The sequence below is a fragment of the Grammomys surdaster genome, unplaced genomic scaffold, assembly GCF_004785775.1.
Source record: "Grammomys surdaster isolate TR1022 unplaced genomic scaffold, NIH_TR_1.0 62, whole genome shotgun sequence".
NCBI classification, from domain to species: domain Eukaryota; kingdom Metazoa; phylum Chordata; class Mammalia; order Rodentia; family Muridae; genus Grammomys; species Grammomys surdaster.
The window spans coordinates 13,343,728-13,361,487 of NW_021604564.1; the positions used below are offsets into that span (position 1 = coordinate 13,343,728).

The 17,760-nt window shown below is 41.5% G+C and overlaps 1 protein-coding gene across 1 annotated transcript in view; it reads left to right on the forward strand.

Annotated features, from left to right (window-relative positions):
- The window catches only part of Tnik (TRAF2 and NCK interacting kinase), a 399,376-nt gene that overhangs the window by 372,533 nt on the left and 9,083 nt on the right, over positions 1-17,760 (forward strand). Inside the window, exons 22-26 of the mRNA XM_028762118.1 lie at positions 4,047-4,233; positions 6,210-6,321; positions 7,076-7,246; positions 8,816-8,959; positions 11,218-11,352. Of these exons, the coding sequence (XP_028617951.1) occupies positions 4,047-4,233; positions 6,210-6,321; positions 7,076-7,246; positions 8,816-8,959; positions 11,218-11,352 (749 nt within the window). The remainder of the gene's footprint in view (positions 1-4,046; positions 4,234-6,209; positions 6,322-7,075; positions 7,247-8,815; positions 8,960-11,217; positions 11,353-17,760) is intronic.

Below are 17,760 nucleotides of genomic sequence, written 5' to 3' on the forward strand. Positions count from 1 at the left end.
AGAAAGAAAGAAAGAAAGAAAGAAAGAAAGAAAGAAAGAAAGAAAGAAAGAAAGAAAGAAAGAAAGAAAGGCTCTACTGGCCATGCTACCTATGACTGCCCCATGCATATATCCTGGTGTACTCCCTGGCTGCTCTCCTCCTGTGTCGTCCTGTCTTATCTCACACCTCCATGAAACCATTTTCAACTCCACTGGAGTATGCCACACCAGCCAACTCTTACCAACCATCTCATCTCCAGTGTCCATCTCCTGGAAATGCTATTTTGCTTTTCTTTCTCTTTCCATTCTATTGTGCCTCGGCTCTCCCTTCTAGAAGGCTTTCTTTGCAGTCAATAATGATAGTGCTTTCCTGAAGCTCTTCACACCCTCTCTAGTATTCATCCACCTACCCAATAGAGTGAGAACACTAGTTTGTACCATGAAGCTTTTTATTATAGATAAAATAGAAAGAACACACTTTTACAGAGTTTAGGGGGGCATTGGGAGTTATAGATAACACACAAAGAAGAGTTGAAATTCACAAACTATTTATATTCATATTCCATGGAAGGAACTCAAGACACAGTTAGTGGGGCACCTGTGTAGAGGTAGAGTGGAAGCAGAAACTAAAGAGAGACAAGGACTTCGGTGGCTCTCATATGCACCTTTGCTTGCCTCCTGCCTTCTTTCCACAGTCCCCCTTTGTCCCCTCTGCATACTTGCGTTCTCATCTCTTCTTGTTCCGTTATGAGATCTTCACCGTAGCCCAGTGGGCTGCTGGGAGAGACTGGTCCCCATCTCCCAGTCTACACGAACATTCTCCTGGGAATTCTGTGCCACTTGGTACAGGTTTACTCTCCTAGTCCAATAAACTATGACAGTCACTCGCATTGCAGCAGTGTGCCCCAGAGCTACTGTACTCCACCAGACAGCCTCACTTAAGAAGAGTCACTTGGCTGTCTTGCACTGCACTTTTTCCTTCTGTAAGGTGGTGCTGATGAAGAGTGTTCAACGCAGTACCTGGCATTTGTTAAAATACAGAGCATATTTGTGAGGTTATCAAAATCAGAGAAGTTGGGATTCTCTTAATGAGGTTCAGGAATGCAGGGCTGTTGTTCAATTTCCTTTGTGTTCCCAGGAGAGAGCCTAGAACACAGAAGGTATTTGATGAAAAGGCGCTGGTTGATGGAACCAAGGGGTGATGACCCAGAAGTGAGAGGTTCGAGGGTCATTGCTTCAGGCTTTTCCATCTCTGAGATATATCCCTAGCTAGCCCTTCAAGTCTTTTCTTAATAACCACTGTATCTTCGTCAGTTTCAAGGCCTGGAAGAAAATGCCAGTGACACAAGAGAAACTTAAAAACTCTAAAGTGACAAGGTGTGATTTATGCTCTGTGGAAATTGGGGGGAAATGTCAAAAGGCTTTTCAGTACAGAATGGAAGTTGGGAGGAGGGAAAGCTGTTTAGCACATATAAAAAGCAGGGACACTAAGATAGATGAGCGAGAGCCGAGCCGCCTAAATGTCACTTAGAAGATGAAATGCTCAATGCGGAGAATATGTATCCATGCTCGCTCGCAAGGAACACTGCGACAAAATGAATTGAGGACTGGACCCTCACTGGGACGGTCTGTAGTCCAGGAAACAGATGACACTAAGCTTAGCAGACATTTATCAAGCTTCCTTATGTATAAATCACACACACATCCTTGGGATCTTGTGGGTATGTTCTATCTCATACACACGAAAGAAGTGGCTACTTGGATTTTCAGACAGAGGCAAGTGTAGGTCAGAAACTGTACACTCAAGACAGAGTCTGAGGAAAGCCGAGTATGGTCCTTTCTTTTCTTTTCACTCTGGCTGTGTATCTGAGCAAAGCTACTTAGGCAGGAAGAATTTGGTTTGGCTCAGGATATGAGGGAATAGAGTGTATCATTTGAGGTGGGGACAATCTGGTGGAGGTGGGTGAGTTGGCTGGTTATATGGTGTCCAGTATCAGGAAACTGTGTGGGGGAGGGGAAGGGATACTCATCAGGCTTTCCTATCCTTTCCTCCAGTTCTCAGATTACTCACCCAGGACACATTTATGGTGGGTTTTCCCTCCTCAGTCAAAACTCTCTGAAAACACCCTCTCACATACACACCCAAAGATGAGTCTCCTAGGTGATTCCAAATCTAGTCAGGTTGAAGATGAATGTTAAGCATCACACTGGACCAGTGAGGTGGCAAAAGAAACAGCACACGCTTTTGCCAGTACCAACCCTGGAGGGTGGGAAACATAGCTGCCATGTTCCTGGCTGTTCTGTGTTAAGCAAACTGTTCCATGTGCAGTAGGTGTTCAGCAATGCTGAGCTAAGAGATGGAGAGGGAAAGGAAGCAAGGGGAGTGTGAAAGGAAGCAGGAGGGAAATCACCACTCAGGTCTGCCCTAAAGATTCCCCAGTGAACTAGGTACATACCCTGAAAAGGGCAGAGCTGTGCACAACAAAGGGTTTGGTTAGCAATGGGGACAATCAACAGAACAGGGAAAATATTCACCAGTGTGCCGACATCTAGATGATATAAGGAACTCAGAAGCATCAATAGAAAAACAGTAACTTATACATGAGCAACAGGGATTTCTTGAAAGAATATGTGTAAATGGTTACTGGACACATGGAAAACTATTCAAAATCATTAGTTGTCAAGGAGATGTAAATTAAAACCAAAATAAAAATCAACAACTAAATCAGAATGACTGTTATCAAAAAGACCAAAAATAGCAGGTGCTGGCAAGGGTGTGGGAAAAGGGGCTCTGTGTATTTTTGATGTGATATCATTTAATAGTTAAAAATAGAACTGCCCTGTGATCCGGCAGTCCCACTACTGGGAGACTCTCCAAAGAAATGAAATCAGTATGTCAAAGTGGCATCTGCATGCCTGTGTCAGCACCACTCACACCTGCCAAGAGTGAGAACCACCTTTCCATTCATCACCCTATCAAAAGATGGAGAAACTGTGGTCCAGACAGAAAAGGCAAAACTATTTAGCCATTAGAAGAGGTATATCCTGTTGTTTAAGGCATAATAGATGGTATTAGGGACCATCACATCAAGTGGAATAGTACACAGGATCTCTCCCATATCTGGGAACTAAAGCAGTGATCTCACCCGAGTTGAGAATGGAACGATTCTTGCCAGAGAGTGAGACATGGAACATGGTTGATCTGCAGGTACTAAGTTACCCTTAGATAAAAGCAAGGGGGAAGGAGGGTTATAAAACTAGCCAATTAGATGCACTAAATTTGGGGGTTTTCTTTTAATTATTTTTGTTCCCTTGGAATTAGGGAGGTGGCTGATCTCACCAGATTTAAAGCATTTAATTCCTGCATTCCTATCAATAACAATTTTAGAGCTTATTCATAAAGCATGTGTATAGCTCTGTCTCTATTTTCAAATAATCTGCTAGAGTGTTTCTATGGCTTAGGACTCCTGTCAGGTGTGCCTAATCATTGTTTGACCTTCTCACTGACAAAGAACCCTGTGAGTTGGGTAAATAACATCTCTGTGTTTTCTTGAAATACACAGAATTTTCTTTGGGGTTGTGTGTGTTGGTATATTTTCATCTCAGTGATTTTCAGATGGATTTGGGTAATTGTTTCAATATAATCTGACAATATGGTCTGTAAATCCAATTATCTGGTAGCATGCATATGCACATGTGCGTGAGCACACGTGCGTGCGCGTGCACACACACACACACACACGCTGCAGAAAAGAAACTTGGCAGCAGCTCTGGTCCTAACTCTGCCTCCATTTGTGGCATCCTTCATGTATTAGCATAAGACCTGAAAGTCAGTCCACTTACTAAATATTAACAAGGCTTAATGTCTTTATTTTCTTAGGCATAGTAGAAATTTCAGTGTTACCATCCCATGCTCCCCAGTTAAATCAGTTTGGAATCCGTATTTGTGGTGAGGTATTGATCTGTGTACCACCTTAGACTTCCCAGTAGATCAGTTTGGAGTCTGTTAGGTCTAGGATGTGTGGGATAACACACATCCTAGACACGAATGCCCCTCTCTCTAATAGCCCCATGTGTTACATCCCTCAGACGGCTGAAGAGAAGAAGCGATCTGGCCACAGTGACAGTAATGGCTTTGCTGGTCACATCAATCTCCCAGACCTTGTGCAGCAGAGCCATTCACCAGCTGGGACTCCCACTGAGGGGCTGGGCCGTGTCTCCACTCATTCCCAGGAGATGGACTCTGGAGCTGAAGTAGGTGCCTCGAAGTAGTCATGACAGTTCTGTTCTCCTCCATGAGGCTCTATACATTGATGACCTAAAAGCTCAGGCTTTGCCACACTCTCTGGATCGTGTTCAGTTGGTTTCTGTTCTATGGCTGCTTATGCCAATATTTAGAGAAACCATAGACACAACAACAAGTTCTCATTTACCGTCTGGCCCAATTCCTGTGCTATGGATAGGACTTGAGAATGGTAAAAACCAGAGAGGTTAGATGACTGGCCCAGGACACACAGCTAGTTTACCACAGTGCTTGAGCCAGAACGTGGACCTCCTGTGTCATAAACCCATGGGAGAAAAGACAGAGCAGGGAGACTTCCAGGCTCCCTGAGGTGTGACTCATCTTTGCACTGATTTATTCAAACTAAGCGTGACTTGAAGAAAGTGAAGTTGAAATGTTTTGTTTCTGAATGATAGGTTCCTGGGGTTTAATGGATAAGAGATTGGTTCTTTCTCCAAGTTGCACCAGGTTAATGAATAAGATGTCTTTCCCATGTGGAAGCAGACCTGGGAGTGTCTGCGGGAACACATCCAGTTCTTAGACATTATTGGATGAATGCAAGGCTATGTCATGGTAGTCCTGAGACTAACACACAAGGCCTTCAATATTTTTATAAAACATGTATATGATTGTGTTTAACATTACCCACAGACTGAATTTTTGTGAGGCTTGTGCTCTTAAGATGCCCCAAGGACAAGAAAGAACCCATGAGCATCTTGAAAAGCTCAGCATCCTGTTGTAGTTTCATGCAGTGTGGGCAGATGTTTTCACCCAAAGTCCTCTATCAGTACCAAGGAGGGCCCCTGCAGACAGAACTTTGGTTCAAATGCTGCTGCTATCCCAGCTGTAAGAGGAGATGTTTTACCATCTCCTTCCTGGACTTTTAAGGATGAAAGAGAAAACATGTAAAAGTACTGGTTTGAGGAGGAACTCCTACCTGGGAAGGAGGAAAGGAATTTGATACCAAAGGGTAGAGGGAAAATCTTGAAGGGAATTGAACTAGATATCTGTGAGTTAGGAAAACAAATTGGATATTTTCAAGTTTGTCCTTATATAATTAGGGCTTAAGAATGTATGTGCACGCGAACACACGCGCGCACACGCGCGCGCACACACACACACACACGATGGGTACTGTAGAAGGGAAGAAGCTAACAGACAAGATGGGCAAAGAGTTATAGCACCTCTTTTGACAAAATTCAATCACATTATGACACCAAATGCTAATATTGAATATATTTTCCCTCATCTAGTTCTGATGTTATGCCTTTCTGGTTTGGTCTAAGCCCTAGGGACTTACCCTCCAAGTATATTGCATATATATATATATAAAAGCGACTATACCAAATCCCCACATAAAGCATGTGACATTAGCATCCTCTTACGCCACTGAGGGAAGGAAACATCAATCCCTAGGTAAATGATCTCTGATTAAAGAAGTTAACTCTGTTAGAGCTGATTCAAGTCCACATGTATCATCAGGCCAGGATGGAAGGGCCCAAAAGCTACCTTCCATGAAGGGATCTCTTGATCTGACTGTTCTGGGATGGAATATTGCTGTGGCAACATGCCTTAGATTTTGATTTTCTTACTATCATTTGGTCAATGCATGATGACTTGACTTAAAAGTAGAAAGAAATAAGTTCTGTGGGTGTAATGGCCAATAACGTTAGTATTGGCCATTACAAGGTGCCACCTGCCATCCAAAATGTAATTTTCTTCCTGAAGCACCCATAGTCTGATCACTAATGGATCCCTATGCACACACACAGTGTTAGGAGAGTCCCAGAACCAGGAAGAGACTGGACAGAGGCCTAGGGACTCTCGGCTTCTAGGGAGTGGAAAGGGGACAGCAGAGAGGTCTGTAATCACTGTCACGACTGGGCAAAACAAGGTCAGCACCACCTGTCCCAACAGTGCTGACTTCTCCTTCTTGCTTTTTGATCAGTATGGTATGGGGAGCAGCACTAAAGCCTCCTTCACCCCCTTCGTGGACCCCCGTGTGTACCAGACATCACCCACTGATGAAGATGAAGAGGATGATGAGTCTTCAGCTGCTGGTAAGCAAGCTGGCCCTGGTGTTTTAGGAACAGGCATCCTTTCTGGTACAGCTTAGTGCCAAACCCATCAAGTCAGAGGGTACACCATTTATGGCATACACCCTCCCTATCTTAAGATAAAGATATTTTTAAATTTATTACTTTGTGGAATTCCTAAAGCAAATTACTTTCCTTCTCCCCTGTCCCACTCCTGATTTTTTTTTCTATCATGTTTCTGGAAGAAACCCAGAGGTACCCCAGGACACTAGGAAAAGCCACCCCACAGCGATCTCGAGACTTACTGCATATTTCTCAAAAACAGTTTCTGGGTATACTGCTATGCTCAAAGTAGCGTGATGCTGAACTCCCCATGAATGCTTGTTGAGCTGTGTTGAGCCCCAGGCGTGTGCTTCTGTTGCAGGTCTGGCTCACTAAGAGGATGGCCTTGCTCCTTTACCTTCTGCAACTTACCAATCCTTGAAGTTAGCTTATATGGAATCTCAAAAAGGAACCATTCCTTGCTTGTAATTACAGCAATGACATATATGTATCTGTATGATTAGTATTAAGTTTCTATACCATTCAAAGGAGTGTCTGTAAGCCTGTTTTGCTAATGAACAAAATACTGCTTCTGCATATGACATGTAAACTAGGCATTGGTTCATAGTTCCCATGCCTTTGCTGTGTGTGACACACCCCAAGCCAAGCCCCTCCTCCATACTGCCACTGGCTGCCTGTTAAGATGCTATTGACCTTTCTATTCTTTCTCTTGAAGCCCTGTTTACTAGCGAACTTCTTAGGCAAGAACAGGCCAAACTCAATGAAGCAAGGAAAATTTCAGTGGTAAATGTGAACCCAACAAACATTCGCCCTCATAGTGACACACCGGAAATCAGAAAATACAAGAAACGCTTCAATTCAGAAATACTCTGTGCAGCTCTGTGGGGTACGTTGGTGGCTTTTTATGTTTGTTTGTTTTGTTCTTCTACTCATTAGTCAGTTTACCTTTGAGTATTAGACACCCTTGGCTCTTATCATCAGAACACACTAGGAGAATTGTAGTTGTTAGGGAGCTGATGTGGGACTGGCTAAGGAGTGAACAAACGCAGATTATATGTAGAAAGATCTGCCTTCCAAGATGGCATAGAGAGTGATGGGGAAATCATTATCAACACAGAGCTAGCCAGCGCTTGATACACAGCCACTCTATGTGAAGCACTGCCCAGGCTACCCCAAATTCTATCTCTGACTCATGAAGTATCTTGCAGGGGGTCTAATCCCATTACCTTTGTTTCACAGTTGAAAACAAGCCTAGCGTATTTTAGAGACTTGCCCAAGGCTGCCCCATCGGCAGTAATTGGGTAAAACTTGAACAGCAAAGGATGAGGCTTCCTTTTCTGTTGAAAGCATCAGTGGCGTTTTCATCAAGTGGATCTACAGATATTAGCTGGGTTCAAACTCACTATAGACATGGGGAGATTGTTATCAAAATCTTGGCCTCTATTGCTCACAGCATCATAAGAAGGATTGGGGGAGGGTTTCCACCTGAACCCATCCGTATTGCCAGGCTTGTATTGAGCATCATGGTTTTATAAGGCTAAGGGCATTTCCCATGTCAGCAGGAAAGAATATTGAACCCTGGGAATTGTTTCACGTGAGGCATAATGGCTCATTAGAGAACAACAGAAATACGTTAAATGTGGTAGCGGACAGTCATGTTTTCAGAAGATAGAAATGTACTAAAGGATGTTCAGCTCTACTACACGGTGAATCCTCCTTGTAGGTGCATTTTAGTAAGTGGATGACTAAGCTGTTTAGCTATGAAATTCTAGAGTTACATTCATCTAGATGAAATGACATATCTGCCAGCTTTAGGATAAGGAATACTGCTTACAAATGGGCTAGAATTTGGGTAATTGAGAACTCTTTAAAATCAATAGTCCTATGACTCACCTTCTCATGAACTGGCTTATCATTCCCCTGACCAAAAAAGCAGACCCATCAGTGTGTGCTCGAGGAGGAGCAAGGGCTTCCATGCTGAGAGAGTGTGGAAGTGGAATCTTTCGTGTTTTTAAGGTAGATAGGTTAGCTGCCTCAGAAATCACTGGACGAATAGGTGGGTACTGGGGTGGTGTGGGGGTGCTCTAGGAAGAAAGAAATTTGGTATCTAGGGAGCACAAGGAAGAGGAGACCCTCCAGAAACAGGGAAATGAACACAATTGCTTACTTGCACATCTCTGCCTAAGGCTCCTCTTGGCAAGTACTCTCTGAGCTAGGTAGTAAATGGATAGGTGAGATGTATTGCTGCCTCCACTTCATAAAATGAAACTGTAGTTCTGCTACCAGAGGAACAGTGATGTAATGCAATAGCTGTCTGTACCTTCCACCTCTACACTGTCTATACCCTAGCAGCTACCTGCCCATTTGTTTATATGAGCATGGAATCATTCTCTGGGTGGCATAAGGTTATAAGGCCCATAAAAGGTCAGTCCTTGAGTGCTTCTTGCATTTGCAGGTGTAAACCTTCTCGTGGGGACTGAAAACGGCCTGATGCTTTTGGACAGAAGTGGCCAAGGCAAAGTCTACAATTTAATCAACCGGAGGCGATTTCAGCAGATGGATGTGCTGGAAGGCCTAAATGTTCTTGTCACGATATCAGGTGTGTTACTAAGCTGACCTGACCCGAGGTGTGCCCAGACAGGAAGGTGACATCCTGGTCTCTGAAGAAGCCCTGCCTAGTCAACCGCAGGAGATGTACCACACTGTAGCTGGGGGGAGATCACCCACATGTATTGCAATGCTGGGGGTTCTGGCCTCCCAGGAAGATTTACTTACGCTTCAAACCTGTGTGAGACAGACCTGTATCATAAAAGCTGTGCATTTTGGCCTTTACTTTCCTTAAAATTCAGCATGAACCTTCTTAAGCTGTCTGGGCTACAGTTACTACCATACTCTCATATGGAGAATATCAAAATCTATCCCCTTCTAGGAGGAGAATTAGCAAGCAAACATTTCTTTAGTTTTTTTTTTTTCTCAAAACATCTGCTTATAATCCACTAATGTTTTAAGACAGACCATTGCAGTACTGGTTAGCCAATTCTACAAAGAGGATGGAGTGGTGGCATCCTTACCAGTATATTTTTACAGTATCAATAGCTTTTTAAAATGAGAAAAAGGCTTTGTTAGATAACAAATAAGCCTCATTTCTAACAAGGGAAAAATATAAGTGGAGCCTATGCTTATTGATAAGAAGGTATTTTTTTCTTCCCGATGTTGTTTGACCAAATCACCCTCTTCCCTTTTTACTTTATCTACTATGAAATCAACGGTACCCCTTATGTGTTAGAACCACCCAGTAGATATGAAAACCCAAGCCATCCCTAAACCAGCGGCAGAATCTCTGGGATAAGGTGCAGACATTCAGCATTGATAGCTCTGGCACCTTCCCATCATGCAATCTAATTTATGAGCTCTATTCATCTTTTTTGTGAAGAGACGCCACAAAGCTTCTGGGTTGAACCTTGAAGATGAAAGTCTAACTCACAAAGTGTGCTTGTGGTTTGAGAAAAATGCAGTCTTTTGTCCCATAATCCTCATCTGTGTTCTACCTCTCTACTGACTGTTTAGAGTTTGGTTATTGCAAATAAAGGTTAACCAAGTAAATTCTTTTTGTACTATGATTTGCATTGAGTTCTGTGTGGCCTTTGTCTCTGGCTAATTGCTTTCTTGGTTACTCCACTCTTAAATCAAAACTGAAACCACACATCTGTCCTCTATCCAAAGTGGAAACACTATCAGAAAGTTCAAGTTCAAGCTAGTGACCGTCTTCATCCTTCAGGGTGTAACTATTTCCTCTTATCATGGAGCATAAAGGGAGAAACGAGATAATAAAGTAAGAACTAAGATTCTGGAACAGCTCGGTTCCTATTGGCACTGGAAAGATGGCGCACAGCCCTGCTTCGCTGTGGCTAGCCTAAGTACCTGGGCTCTAGGCTTCTGCTGACAGTGGATGAGCAGCAGCTGTGCCGAGCTTCCCAGGGTTTAAGTCTCATTGCACTGTGCTGTCAAGCCAGTGAAGGATGCTCTCGTGAATTCCCATCCTCTAGTACATATCCCATCTGTAGGACATAAAACCTCTTTCAATGCGATGGAAAATATCTGAGAAATAAAATCCACAAGCCTAAATTTCTCATTAAGAAAGAGCCACAGAAGTGTGTGTTTTCCCTGTGGTACTCAGATAATCCAATGGAGTGGATTCATTTTGCTTTCCATAAAGTCTTCCGTGCCATCGACCTGGTGTTTTATCACCCTGGGAATGCTTTGAATCTCTTTACCAAAGGGAACTTTTAACCTTTTTTTGAATTCTGAGTCCTTTTATTTTCTTCTTTGATGTTTTTATTTAATATTCTTTTTGATTACCTCAGCACCATAGCTTTGTCTAATAGCATCTCCTAAACTCAAATAGCTTTACTGAATTTGTTTCTCTGTCTTCTGTTCCGTTCCTTTGTTTTACCAGTTAAATATATAAAACTGGTAAAAAAAAAAATTGTCTTTGATGTAACAGAGGAGGCAAAGAGAGGGGAGCAAAAGTAAGAGGAGGAGACACACATAGGTAGGCTAAAATGCCCACTTGCTAACACTTCAATACGATTGGGTCTAGAATATTCTGGAACTCTGTTATAGAGTTCAGGAGACTAGCTTGTGCAAATAAGAAATCACTTAAATTTGTGGATTTGGGTGAAAATACTAGGGTCTATCTTTACAAGTCTTGACAGAAATAACAGTGGGGAAGAGCTAAGAGCCCTGGCTAGTCTGCCCTCACTCACACACAAATGCCAGCAGGAGTCTAGAGGAGGTGAGGGAAAAAGAGAGAAGGCTATCACAGAAAATAAACTTAAAACTCTCTTATTTCCACAGGAAAGAAGAATAAGCTCCGTGTGTACTATCTCTCATGGTTAAGAAACAGAATCCTTCACAATGACCCAGAAGTGGAAAAGAAGCAGGGCTGGATCACCGTTGGTGACTTGGAAGGCTGCATCCATTACAAAGTTGGTGAGTCTCGACTCAGCAGAGTTCCACCCATACTCAGTCCCAGTGGTTTGGTTAAATTTATTTAATGCTTTCTATTGGCTCTTGATGGTGTATGTGTCACCAGTTTAACATGTTGCTGGACCGTAAAGTATTCTTGAATTACTCCCCCAAAAGTCAGATTGATAAAATTCAAAGAATGCGCTTAGAATAAAATGCTAGGTTCTAGTTTGAGTATTCATATGTACTTCTCCTAAGTCCCCCAAAATAACAATTAAAAAATTCAATAAACCCCTAAGATTGAACAGATCAAGAGAAGAGGAGCCAGCAACTAGGAGATGGACATAAAACTGGACAAGAGTGGTTGTGTGACTAGGGTAAGACATAGCAGATCAGAGATGCTGAATTCTTAATCTACAGGGAGGAGTATGATCAATATTACCCATCCATCCCTCAGAAACCATTAAGACCAGAATCCCAGGGAAGACCACAGGACAGAGGTACATGGCAGAGCTCAAACTAGCATTGCTGAAAAGCAGAGACGTTGAAAGTCCTCTAGAGCCAACTCCCCACCCCCCACCCCACAAACACATACACACAGGCAGGCCACTGTCCTGCAAAAGAGGAAGAGTGTGAAAAGCCACTGGTGAAGGCACACACCTGCACCCACACACATCCTGGCAAGTGTCCCCACACAGATCCCAAAATGCTGGCATGGTGTTTCTATGCCCAAGAAAGGAGTTTGAAAAACTTGGCTTTGGGAAAACTAAATGTACAGATGGTACTATTTAGAGTAAAGGGGAGAGAAAGCGCCCCACCTTTCTTCTCTAATGTGATTGTTGGCTCTTGATGAGCCCACTTCTACCAGAGAGTAGATAGGTAGCAGGAAACAGGAACAAACAGGAAGTAAAGATATCAGAAGATGAGGCATGGGAGAAAATTCAGAGAGGAGAAAAGAAAGGAAGAAACTATATTTTACAGATAATTGGGGGGGTGTTTCTATAAAGGAAAAATATGAGTATTTTTGAAGATGTAATAGGGTTGGGGAGGTCAATGAAGATGAAAAAAATTCAGGAGTAAAAATAATATAAACACTTAAAGATGAGAATGAAGAACTTATCCACGAAGTAGAACTAAGACAAACAGGGATCTGCCTTGACTTACACAGCATCAGGGATGACCTGATTGGGGTGACAGAGTAAACAAAGGCACATACAAAAACTGCGATCCTGTGTGCTCGTGCTGTGTGTGCACTGTGCACTGTGCATTCTGATGGAGATACACTAGTATCCAGGAAACTCCACATATTCACTATATATGTCTGGGTTTCAGTCTAGGGAGCAGGTTTATTATCTACAGCTACAGGAGGAGGCAGAGTTAGTGTGTCCAGACTAAGAAGGAGGCGGGCTTCTCTACAGGTCTTTGTAGGGGAACAGTCTCAGGCTATAAACATCCCAGAAGAGGGTGCAGTCATCATTTTCTATACACACTGTCAACATCGACAAATGGTTCAGAGGAAGGCTTTGCAATTTCCCTGAGCCTGACGAAAGGAAGACTTTGCTATTCTCATGAGTCTGAAACACTGGGGCCTTTGACATGCCTAGGCCTATGTGAAGAGTACATAGTCATGGAGGACTTCATCCACTCCCTTTCAGAAGGCTGAAAACTTCTCTCCCTTCTGGTCTACACATATGCACGTGTGCACACGTGTGTGCGTGCACACACACACATACACACACATTCACACATACACATAACCACACATACACAAACCACAACAGTAAAAATAAAAAAGCCTATTTAAAGGAGAAGAAAAATATAATGAAATTTAAAAAATCAACCCAAGAGGTTCAAAATATGAGCTTCAGTAAAAGAGAAAAAAATAATAGAGATGGAAGAATAAAGAACACCTTCTAGATAAGAGGCCTTGACAACCAGATTACAATGATTCTGAGAAGCCACTATAGTTACTCAGAAAGAAAGCTCACACTGAGCTATACCAATATGGCATTTATATAGAAGAAATGGGAGAGTCCTTAAAATCCTCAGGTTATAAGCAATGAAGAACATGTATAAAATAGAGTGTCCTGGGACTTGTGGAAAACAAATAGAGTCAACAAGGCTTCAAAATTCCAAGGCAAATTCATTTTTAGCTAGAGGCTTGGGATGTAGCTCCCTAGTAGAGTTCTTGCCTTGTATACACAGATTCTGAGTTCAGTCCTAGCAATGGACACACTGGGTATGATAGTGCAATCCCAGCACTTCAGAAGTAGATGTAGGAAGATCAGAAGTTCAAGATCTTTACAATACAGGAGACATTATCATAAAAAAATATTTTCAATGTGTGCGTGTTATGTGTTTATGTGTGTATTTGTGTGTGTGTGTGTGTTGCATGTGTGTGTGTGTGTGTGTGTGTGTGTGTGTGTGTAAACTGAGACAAGACTGTAGCAGAGATTTATTATCAGGAATTGGTTTTCATAACTTTGGAAACTAAGAAGTACCCCTCCAAAAATGTTTCAGTTGGGAACCTGGAGGCCTAGAAGAGCCAATTGTGATTTAATAAAAGTCCAAAAGCCTAGGGACCCAGTGAATTGATGGTAGGGTTCCAGTCAGACCCAACAAACTCAAGACCCCAGCAGTGCCAGTCCAGACTGAGTTTGGAGACAGGAAGACTCATCCCTCACCTGGGGCAGGAGGGGGTTTTGCTTCTTATTCTGTTCAGATCTTCAAGTTATTGGCTGAAGCACACTGCATTCTGCTTTACCCAGACCACTAATTTAAATATTATTCTCATCAGGAAATCATAGAAACACATAGAATAAAGTTTGGTCAAATATTTGACTTTATTTTTCCCAGCCAAATTAACATATAAAATTAAACATCACGCTATCAAATTAAATATCAGTGAGAAGACATTTATGGGCCGGCCCTAACTCCAGAACATTCCAGTTCATTCACCATCTCTGAGAAAACTTCTGAGGATGTGTCCCACTAAAATAAAAAAAAAAACTAAAACTTAGTGATTCTAGAAAAAAAGTTAAAGGAAATGCCCAGAATGGCGCCCAAAGGAACATGAGGAGATCACTTTACCACAGGCCCACCAAGCAAGATAGTGCAGAGCTCCGGAGGTATACCACCACAAGAAAACACAATGGTATCCATAGATGACGGCTGCTCGACCATGTGAAAAGACACTTCCTAGCAGAAACTTCACATCTTCTTAGATACATAGAAAGAAAGGAAGTGAGACAAAATGAGGAAGAGTTAGAAAGAAAACCTCCTCATGGTGTACTACGTGCCACAGGTGTGAGTAGAAATTATCTGAACTCTTCAGATGCGCTAACCCAAGCTTTGAAATGAGTACATTCAGGGCATGAGGCAGGAAGTAGTACATATGTGTGAGCTCTATGCAACAGCTGCATGGAAGAGGAAATAGTTTTTAAAATGGATTGTTTTCATGCTCTGAAACCAGTAGATACTGTCCATATTTGGAACTGGGACTGATAATGTGGCTTTTGAGAATATTTGCCTATAAAACTTGTCGATTGCAACCTGAGATGAATAAGGAAATTTCTGCGGATTCGTGAAATGTACAAAAGACTTAAGCTTGGTTTTTCAACTGAGAAATAACAGCAAAGGCATGGCAGAGAGGCTTTCAACATTACTTCAAAGTTTGCCCTTATACAGTCTCAAGAAGGCGCTGGGGTTTGAAACTGTAACCTATAGAGTTGGTGCAGCCACAGGTGTTATATGATGATGACTGAAAGCAGAAACAGCAATCAGGGGAGGTACTATAAAAGAACTCAGAAAACAAGAACCAAGTTATTCATATTGTCTGCCTTGGAACCTAATGTCTTATCTTTTGACAACTAAAGACAGCCTTGTTCTAGAATATTCTCCATGCCCTTTCCTCTGCATTCATCCCAAGTCACTATCTTAGACATCTTGACATTAGGAAAAGTGATAAGCTACTAGAAGATTCAAGCCAGAAAACTGCACCTCCACTCATAAATGATGAACCCTTTGTGTTTTGTTCCCTAAAGGAGACTTTCTAATCTTTATAACACAATACGCTTACTTATATTCACTTATTTAGAAACATAAAGAGAGAAGAGAGCTATAGACAAGATTCACAAACACATGGTGCCTGTAAGATGCATCACCACAGCCCTAGTCTGTCTGTACTGCATCCCAGCAAAGAGTACAGTGCCAGGAACTGAAACCAGCTAAGCAGTGTTTGACCAAGGGAAGGGGCTGTTGAACGGACACAGTACTATTCACAAGCAGACCACATGGGGGAGTATGTTTCCATAGCAATCCTGTGACATTGCTGCTTTTGTTTGGGAGTCAGAACTATTTGGTCCTTTCTTCTCATATTCTGAAACTCCAGTTTTCTCTTAACTTAGTCTGATTGTGTGGCAAAGTACCAGACACATCCCACACCATCCCCACCAGGCAGCAGAGATCTTCAGGTCCACGTGCGCTGCTCTCTTAAAGACTGAGTTTCTTCATGGAAGATTCATGCTTGTTTGCAGAAAGAAGCAGGGCACTTCAAGTGTGACTGTGGAAAACAATTGCAATTGCTTCTAAAGATGGCTCTGACCAAGCTGTTAGAATCTGCTTTACATGAAAATATTTTTCTATTATTATTTGGCATTTATTAGCCCAAATATTTTAGTGATCAGATTTTGTCACACAAACTAGGACTATGTAATTATAAAGCCACAAAACTAATTGCAGGAGATAGTAACATTTCTGAATGTTATGTCTTGCATGTACCTGCAAAATGTTTTTAAAATGTCTGCATCTTGTTTACCCTACACGTCTCCCACCAGCCTTCTAGACACTTGGTCCTTCTGATCAAGGCTGTCTCATTTCATTGCCTTGACATGCACATGCTGATCAATAACAGAGCTACAAAAGAGAGTGTAACCTGAGAGCAATAGTTGATCAGTATTTACCAGAAATTTGAGGCCATCTTAAGTATCAGAAACATTTTTACTTCAGTTATCCAGAAAACTACAGAGTCTAACTTTTGGGACTCCAGCCAAGATAGCAATGGTAACTTGTAATGTCTATAATGCGTCCCATGTGCCCAAATTCCAGTGGAATTTCAAAAATAGAAGACAAGAATGACAACATCTGCTAATAACTTTGTAAAAGAACTTGAATAATACATTGAGCAAATTTCATTTTATATAAACAATAAAATAGGCATTAACGGAAAAGCAAGTGGTGTTTCTAAAAGTCATGTAAAGTGCTTCTTTTGTCCTATATACACTTACATAACTTTTCTTTTGAAGATGTGTTAATCTTTGTGAATCTTTTTCTGTGTCTCGGGTAAGTTCAGAGAATGGATTAATAAAGAAGCCATGTTGGCTGGGATGTAGCTCAGTGGCAGAGTGCTTAACATGAGGGATTGAGTTTAGTCCCTAGCATTTCCAGGACGGGGTGGAGGGAGGGCGGGAAGAGAGAGAGGAAGAAAGAGTTCACACCATAAAAAATTATAAAGGAGGCAACTAGAAACCAAATGTTTCATCTAACCATATGAAAATCTATCCTACCCAGTTTTCTTATGATACAGGATATTTTTGTATAGATATTTTATACAAAAAATGACTGGCATATGTATCATTTGTTTGCAGAATTAGACTCTTCCTTTAATAATGGAAAGTCTAGAAGCCTTTAAAGAATTCTGTATTTCTTCAAAGCCATCATTGTAAATTCTGATCATTATGTTACCAGGAGCACATAGTCTACAGTAACTAAGTCCTCAGATGACAAATGTGCCATTTATTCTCCTGGTAAGCACTTATTGAGTGCTATTTTATGTGATAGAATAACGAATTAGTCACGCAGTCATTTCACCAAGAGAAGATGCATAATATTCTATTTTCATACACAGTGAAAATAACTGTCAAAGTATGTGAAGCCCTTAAAAATAAGACATTGTCAGAACCCAGGGGTCCTATAATTATATTGTTCATTAGATATATAAATAATTATTTCATGTAATCATAATTAAAATGTGAATAATAAGCAGATAATAATACACAATAAGCTTGTGTCTCCACAAGTTTGTTAATTGTTCTAGCATCATGCCATAACTACACTCAAGTAAGCATCTAATATAAGAAGATGGTATAGGTCCTTATCAGAGTGAATATACATATCTAAACTGAAGCAGTCCCATCTTTAGATAAAAAAATCCTTAAATATAAATCTAAAACCTTCTAGTATTCTGCTAATCAGGTACACTAAAGTAAGTTAAATTTGTGTGCAAAAACAAATCAAAGCAAAACAAAAATAAACAACACTAGTAATCTACCCTCAACTGTGAATACCTATAGACAGGCACCTACATTCATCGATAAACAACACTAGTAATCTACCCTCAACTGTGAATACCTATAGACAGGCACCTACATTCAT